General features: G+C 39.4%; 1 protein-coding gene across 1 annotated transcript; it reads left to right on the top strand.

The window, feature by feature from the left end:
* The first annotated feature begins 666 nt into the window (after window positions 1-666).
* Window positions 667-8,177, top strand: LOC149068842 (uncharacterized). Its single transcript, XM_089250873.1, has 2 exons — window positions 667-796; window positions 6,106-8,177. Exon 2 carries the CDS (start codon window positions 6,138-6,140, stop codon window positions 6,840-6,842), a length of 705 nt encoding a protein of 234 aa, XP_089106999.1. The 5' UTR covers window positions 667-796; window positions 6,106-6,137; the 3' UTR covers window positions 6,843-8,177.
* The last annotated feature ends 548 nt before the right edge of the window (window positions 8,178-8,725 follow it).

Below are 8,725 nucleotides of genomic sequence, written 5' to 3'. Positions count from 1 at the left end.
CGGCCCACTAGTTGAATTCAGCGCGGATGTTTCTGAATCATGTCACTGATCTCCACGAATGTTCCAGAAGATATCACTGATGCATACGAAATTAGCAGACGACATCGCTGATGCATACGAAATTAGCAGACGACATTGATGTCGTTTGCCAATATCTTATGCATCGGCAATGTCGTCTGATGCATATGAAATTAGCAGACGACATTGCTGATGCATACGATATTAGCAGACGACATTGCTGATGCATACCATCAATGTAAATATGATCGGCCTTGACTCAGCGTAGTTTATCTCAGAAGCTGTACGGCTTTGACATGCATAATTTGACGGTAAGAGAAAAATATTTCCTTGTAATGGAGAGTTCACTAGTTCTCAAAAAAGATACTAGATGAAATTTTTATTATTGTTATAATTCAAAGTGTTAGATGGCAGCAGCTGTTTCTTAATCGGGAAAAATTTTATGTCTAAGACAAGTGTAATTAAACGCTGTCAAAACTCTTATGCAAAATTTATCGAAATATTTTGATCAATTTAATACAAAAATTTGCATCTAACAATATGCTAAAATATTAATTTATTTCATTTGAAATTATCTAATTAAGTTGAAGTGTCCCCCCACTCGGGTATTTTTTTATTTTGGTAACCCTTTCTTTTCGTTTGCCCAATAATGGCAATGATTGCCTGTGGAAAGCATGTTTTTCTTGTCATGGAAGTTGCGTTGTTATTATTGTTTTATGCTGCTGCTGGGAACTGAGACTCCCTTCCTGTTTTGCGTTGTTTCTCGAACATTTTATAGGTGAGGTGTTATTATATTGAACAACAATATAATAACAATTTTAATATTTAATAATAATCGTATTATTTAGTTGTGATTTTTTTCTTTATATATTTTCTCTTTAGATCACGGGATGTTGAGTGAAATCCAGTTTGTTTTTTGATTATAATCGGGTTTTGAAATTAGGGTCAGGGCTGATTATGAAAGTATTAGTTTTTTTGTTAATTGTGATAAGGGCGATTTGTTTTAAATAGACATTCCATTTAAAATCGTTAATCAGGCCGTGTTCCTCCCACATGTTCTGTGGTCAAAGTAAATTTGAACATATTAAGTTACCTTACAAGCCTGTATAGCTTGTTGTGTGAATTATCGGCCCGGAGCGCTGCAGAGCTCTGTCCCGTGGGCAGACCCGTAGCCCGAAATTTCGTTTTGGGGGGGGGGGAATCGAAGTGATACAACAATAGATTTGGCCATCTCTTTCTGGTCATTTTCTCACATTTCGGGGTAGGACCAGACTCCTCGAAGTCCCCAACTCTTCGCTATGGTCTTGCCCGTGGGGGATATAAGTACTTTATACCAAGGGGTTGGGCCATGCTGGATCCTAGCAGAACATCTAGGCCGGGATCTGTGGCAGAACCAGACTTTTTTACGGGCACTAGACTGCAAAGGCAACGAATGTCTCAATCTTTCCTTGGAGCTTGTGTACTGAACAGGTCTGTTATGGACAGTCGGACCTAACTCTGGCCAAAGCTCACAGTTCGGCTGACACTGCCACCAGATGACGACTTACCCAAGGATGATGTCATTGTCCACTATCCATGAAAAGGTTTTCAACAGATGGCTGATGCGAAGATGGATTCAGGAAAGAAAGAAAATTCAACTGCCTTTGCAGGGAATCGAACCTGCGTCCTCTTGCTTGCCTGGTGACACTAGACTACAAAAGCAACAAATCCTAATCTTTCCTTTGAGTTTGTGCTGAACCGGACCGTACATGAATGGTCAGACCTAACTCAGGCCAAAGTTCGCAATTGCTGACACTGCCACTAGATGGCGACTTATCCAAGGATGATGTCACTCTCCGCTACCCATGCGAAGGTTTTCAGCAATTGGCTGTTGCGAAGATCATTTCAGATTTGAAGTTGGATTCTCCTTAAGGGCAGTTGAATTTTCTTTTCTTTCCTGAATTCTCATCTTCACATCAGGCAGCTGTTGAAAATCTTCATATGGATAGCAGAGAGTGAAATCATCATTTGAATTTCTATATGTCCTAGACTGTAAAAATTCTTATTTTTGTGTTAAAAGTCATTCCCAAAGAATTTACTCAGAAGAAAAGACTATTGCGGTTTTTTTTTAATTCTCGAAATGACGTCACTAATGTAATGTAAGTTGTCACCATTGCGTCAAATCACAGAACAAAAAAATATTTTTGTGATTGGGGGGGGGGGGGGGGGTAAATGAAAAAATTTGCTTAACTGCCAGCATGAATTCTGCCTTTTGAAATCCAAAATTGGTGAGATGACTTGTATCCGCTTTGACCATATGTCATATGCAGGGCCACAATTACATACTTTACCAGCCAGTGCAAGCACATATTTTGGCACCACAGTGGAATGATAAGGAGCAGTTAAGGTGTGAATTCTGCTTCCCTCTAATGCTCCAGCACCCCACTTCTCCCTAATTACTGTCCTGACCACATGTTCCATTGAGTCTGTTTGGTTACGGGTCCTTATGATGATTTTTTTGTTTTGTTCCCGAGATTTGATTTAAGAGTGGTAATGACAGGTAATTTAACCTCCTGGTGGCAATAATTGGTGACTTGGTGATAATCTATGATGGTTTGCTTCAATGTTAATATTTATTTTCGGAATTTGGATCCACATTAAAACCTCTCTAATTCTACGAAGTTGGAAACTATGGCCAAGAATTTGCAAGAGACCCTCAGATGAAATTGTACTGCTTTTCCTGAAGATCATTTCCCATATGTGAGATGTCCCAATTGTGAATGGCCTGACATAGAGGCACCTTGTTTGCTTTTATATCGGGCCGTTACTGTCAGAGATGCTTGTACAATTGAAAATGGGAGTTTTCTTCAAGAAACTACTACTATAAAACCACACATGCAACTCATCCACATTCCTCTGCAGAATTTGTAATGAATTGGTACATGTTGGAATGTCTGTGTATTTTCGTGTTTTGAACCTAGTGTGAAGTTTGTTACAGTGCAATGCTTGTTGTGTGTGTGCTGCCATCTGCCCTATTTTTATTTTAAGTATGAGTGAAGTGCAATGATTGAATAATTATACCGTTGTAGGTCTGTTCTCTGTGGCCAGACTTTTTTAAGGGGAGATCTGCTCGAAGCTAACAACCACAGAAAACCATCTTCAGCCACAACGGTGGAATTTGTACCTGGGTCCTCGCAATGCTAGTCTGTCACTATGACCACTTGACCACCACATTGGCAATCAGCTATGTATGGCTGCATGAAATGAACTAAAGGTACTTATTCCTTCAATCCAGGGGTCCAAAATTGGCTGTCTTTTGTATTTTAGGCATACCTCACATGATCTGTTCTCTGCCTCAAAAAATACTAGGGGCCTTAAAAATGAATATTCGTCCAGGGTTCCAACTTATGAGCCCCAAAACGGAATATGTGACATACATCGCAGAACAATTAGTGCATCTGAAGAACAAACAATCTGGAAGAATTTTAAGGGAAAATACAGAAAACGCTATTGTGTGGGGCTTTTTACTGCAGAACATTTCCAGTCAGCAGAGGGCTAGTTGCAGAACATGGGGCTTTCAAGGAACAGGCCCTGGGTACAGGGGCGTAGCCAGAAATTTCGTTCGGGGGGGGACCAAAGTGACAGAACAATGGATTTGGCCATCTTTTTCCCTTTTTTCGGTCGTTTTCTCACATTTCGGGGGGGGGGGGGATCAGACCCCCAAGTCCCCCCCCCCCCCCCCCCCCCCCGGCTACGCCCTTGCCTGGGTACATGTATCTCATAGGTGCCCAGTTATGATCATAAAAATGTTACATTTTAAAAAGGTTATTGGAAGCAGTAGGTATATATAACAGGGCTTAGCAAATCGGATAAAAAAAAATTAGGACACCCCCTCCAGAAAAAAAATCCAAGAATTTTTTTCCTTTGAGAAAGTCAATCAAAACGAATGCATTCCTTGACTTGTCTGGTGGTTAGAGGTACCTTACACAGAGCAGTAAATTGGGGGTGGAGGTGATAGGAGTTCAGAGCAAGCAGTGGGTGTTTGGTGTAGTGCATAGTTTCCCAACCTTTTTTTCTCCCAGCGTCTCCAACGTAATCTAACCCATAGGATTCTTTGTTATACCCGTAGCTTCTACCGTTCCCCATGGAACATTCCATCGTCCCCAGGGGACGTTAATGCCCATGTTGGAAATCACTGGTGTAGTGTGTGCATAAAGTCAGTAGGGCTGGACAAATTGGCAAAAAAAAAATTTAGGTGCCAGAACAGTTTTTAGGCACCAAAAAAAAAGTTTATACCTGAAGAAAAGGGTCCAAAATACAGTGAAACCTTGATAAGTTGTCACCTCATGTCTCGATGTTAATTTTTAATTTAGACTAATCAGAGCAACTTTTAAAATAGTTAGCTTTTCTTCACAACAGAACTATTACACATTAATTTTACATATACATGAAATTTGATGTTAGTGTTTTAATTCATTATCAGTAGTTCATGAAACTACCACCAGGTAATCTTTCACATACTAACTATAAGGTGATCTCGAACACAGGGTCCACTTTGAGGGCCCAGGGTAGGAAAAAGCACACATTAGACCACCTCAATTTTGGAAAAAAAATGTCTGGTTTTTCAACAAGGATAATTTGTTTAAATTTGGGGCCTTTAGTGGGGGGGGGGGGGGGGACATGCAGAAATCAGGTCTTGCTCAAACAGTCCTTAATGTTTCAAAAACTTTGGCAAATGAACTTCCCCTGCTGTAACTTTCATTACTTGAACTGTTCCGTTTTGGTACATAGAGCTTTCTATGGTGACTTTTAAGCATATGACAATGCTGTTAACAAACTATTTTTTAAAGGAAGTCATAGAAATTACCTGTTCCTCTCTCGAACTTTTCCATGGTGACGAGTTAACTGAAATTAATGGTGAGTAAATGAGGGTTTAATAACATTGTTGTCTATGAAAGCTCGACAGACCTGAAGAAAAACGACGACTTAACCAGATCTTATTGTAATGTTTTTTTAAACTTAAATAGGACATAATGACCCTCTTTCATGTTGGCAAATATGCCGCTTTTAACTATAAAACATTTTGCGCTGCTCTTGGCCTGCAATTTAGTAACTACACGAAGAAAATTTTAGGTGCCAATACCAATTTTTTAGTTGCCATGGTACCTGGGGTTTATCGAGTGCTGTTGGTGAGTTAGTCTCCTGCCCTACAAAGACCATTCCATGTTAGTTGATATGCTGGCATAATCACCTAGAATTTTTTACTGTTTTCGGATTAGAATTTCCCGCACTTAAAATCATTCATAGAAAATTTTAGGTGCCAGGGACAAAATTTTATTCTGCATGGTGACCTGGCATCTGTGATTTGTCAAGGCCTGCTGCAGTAAATATACTGATTGCAACATCAAAAACATGCGTGGACAGGCCCCCCCCCCCTCCCGTCTTGGACGAAGGGCAGTCAGGTATTTCCCAAGAGCCTTTGGTTGACGATGTTATTAAAATTCAATTAAGAACAATTTTGTGGCAACTTTCCATGGATTTACACTAGCCCATGGTAAGCTAGTGATAAGGTAAGACCCCCCCAAAGCAGAATAGTGACTATTTCAGAAAATTTAAGGAAAAATGCAGAAAACATTATTATGGGAATTTTTTATTGCAGAACATTTCCAGTTAGCCGAAAAGCGGACTCATGTTTTTTTTTTCCCTCCCTCCTCCTGTAGGACTTAGACTCGTCATTCCCAGTTGCCGCCTCGAACAAGAGACTTTATCTTTTTTCCTGGCGTTCACAAAAGCCACCCAAACATATCCATACTCCCTATCTTAGCATTGAAAGGTCAATTTTCTTCTTCTGTGATGTATCGTCCTGGATCTGTGAGTGGGTCCTTTATTCTGTTTTTTTTTCAGGCACCTTTTATTTTAAGGAGTTTAGGTCAAGGGGGGTGGGGGGGGGGGTTTAAGTGTAATTCGAATGGAACAGACTCCTCAGGTGCTTGAGTAGTCACATCTTAAAATATGATCAAAACGTGTATTTTTTTTTACTTTCAGCTTATTTTTCCTCTTAACATTTAGTTCCGAAACCATTAATCAATTATTATTGTTTTTGTGCAGATGTTAGTTGGTGAATCCGATGTCCAGAATCAATGATGGAATTGGCACCCACAGATCAAGACCTTCTTACATTCGTGAAGCATATGCTTGAGGCCAGAGTGATGCCTGTAGATTATGAGAGTTTGTACGATTTGGTGAGGCAAGGACCTCCTCAGTACAAGGCGTATGTAGAGCAGCATTACTCTGAGGAGAGGTTCCTGAATTTCTTACTGTCGCATGCAGATATCTTCAGCGTCAACCCAGATGGAACTGTGACTTTGATCGGCGGCACGGAATATGCCTTTCCTCAAGGGATCGACGTCGTTGATTCTGTCGCTTGTGTCTCAGACGAAAGTTATTTTGGCGATCGGGAAGAATACATCTCTGATACGGATGATGAAGAAAGCATCAACAGCATAACTCCTGCCCAGAATCTTCTCGCCAAAGAAACATCGTCCAATTCGGCTAACGATATTCACCTGCATCTCAACACCCGGCATGTACCCACCCAAAAAGAAATTAACATTTATGCCAGGACATTGGATTGTCCCTGTGATGAAACGACCAGCTCGGATTCCTCGCAAGATTACCTGTCGTCTGAATCAGAGAGCGGCGGCTCGACTACTTCTGGGAGCAACAGTCAAAGTTCGTTCGAGTCTTGTCCAGAGGTGAAGCCAGAAAACCATCGTGACAGTGATAGCAGCTGCCTTTTCGTGAACAGTTCTTCATCGTCCTACAGTTCCTGTTCGGAAAGCTAGTTATCTCGATTCAAGAGTTTTTTTGTGATTGTATCTCTAGGTCCAGGTCGAAAAGAGAAAAAACCCTTGCTTTTTATTCAGTGAGAAAAAACGTCTAAAAATATTAATATATATATATATATATATAAACATATGTAGCATGCCTAAAAAGTTTAGTGAATGAACTGAAAACTCAATGGCAGCATGTGCCACATAGGTACTCGTGCAGAGAAGTGCAATGTTATTTGCATTCCTGGCATTTTTTTTATGTACCCCATATCAGACAACAAAATGAAATGAAACAATTTCCTTGCCACGAGCAGTTTAATTACCTTCAAAAAATTATTTTTACGATTATAAAGCTAGTTTTCACATTGATTAACAAAATTCGCCCAAAAACTTTTCTGAACAAGGAAACAGATTTCTTCCACTCACCAAGGTTCATCATTTCACAATATTTTGTCCAGGCGTGTCACTGACACATCTTGATAGTTCTCAACTGGAATTATCAACGACGTTCGGCAGACGAACAACTTACTTGAGTTGACCCAACATCAAAGTAGGCGATACAATTTATGGAATTCTGGGGACCTGCCATCTTCTGATGCTTATAAAGAATAATCTGTCAGAGAGACATGGGTAATCCAGCCTGTACGTGAGAAAATGGGAAATTTTCGTATCGACAATGATGCTTTGACAAGCATCGTTTTTGCTCTATGACAGTGAGTGGTTCTCCCCACTCCTTGAGATTAGGATTAAGATATTTTACATGCGTGATGGCATTTTGCATAGCAAAAATTTTAAATTTTGAAAAATTAATCACAAAACATTAAATACCTGCTTTTTATTATTCAAAAAAACTTTCAAAATGAACAGTCGAATGACATGTTCGCTCGCCAAATAAGAAACTCTTTCAGTATTGGTTGAACTCAATTTCAAATTCACGTATTGAAATGTATTTGTGTGAAAAAAGTTACAAATCGGCTACAGGTGGTCATACCGAATATAAGTGCTACATCGGAAGAAAAAAAATATGAATAAGATACGATTTGTTCTAGAACAATCACAATTGGTGATTGAGTAACATCATTCCTGAATAATTTTAACTGACCACTGCAAATATTTTAAGATATGGGAATAATCAAAGCCATGGAGAAGCGAACATAATTCAAATTATTCTCTAGACGTAATTTTGCTGAAATATCACAAATAAAATTTGTGATTAAAAATATGCATATTTAACTACAAAATTGACGAAGAAATGAAACCCCCTGCTTTTTATGCTCGTTTAGATTATTCCCAAGTTCATTGCGACAAAAATAATAAAAACATGAGGAAAGTGATGCCAGCACCACCAAGAAGAAAAAAAAATCTTTAATCTGGTAATTGGTTAGATCAGAGGTCTTCAACTTTTTTCCAGTCACGAGCACTGCCAAACGAGCACATCATCAAACGAAGAGCACCCTTACGACAAGTTAAGCATACGAATACATGAAATCAGGATGATTTCAATCCTTTAATGTAATTTTTATAAGGTGTTTTAATTGGAACATTGATCAAGTGCTCACAAGCACGAAATCAGACACAAGCATCAAGTTGAAGATGCCTGGGTTAGATCAGTTTCTCAAACTTTTTGGTCCATCGCCCCTTCAAAAAAGTTTTCTTATCGGCCCGCCCTCACACACACACACACACTAACCTATAGGATCCTATACTAAATCCAAAGCCTCTACTGCCCACAATCACGATAGTTCAAATTAAATCAACAATATGCCAAAGTGGCAACAATTCCACTAAAGCGGTGGCGATCATTGGAACTGAAAGTTATACATTCATAAAAATTGTCTCTATAAATCAGTAACCAGGACCGTTTCGGAAGGAATTCTGGAGCCATCAAAGAAAGG

The sequence above is a fragment of the Pholcus phalangioides genome, unplaced genomic scaffold (assembly GCF_987345545.1).
Source record: "Pholcus phalangioides strain wild (caught in Gottingen) unplaced genomic scaffold, Ppha-v1.0 ptg000024l_1, whole genome shotgun sequence".
NCBI lineage: Eukaryota > Metazoa > Arthropoda > Arachnida > Araneae > Pholcidae > Pholcus > Pholcus phalangioides.
Note: the sequence above shows the minus strand (reverse complement) of the source record. Positions and strands in the feature narration are given on the sequence as shown.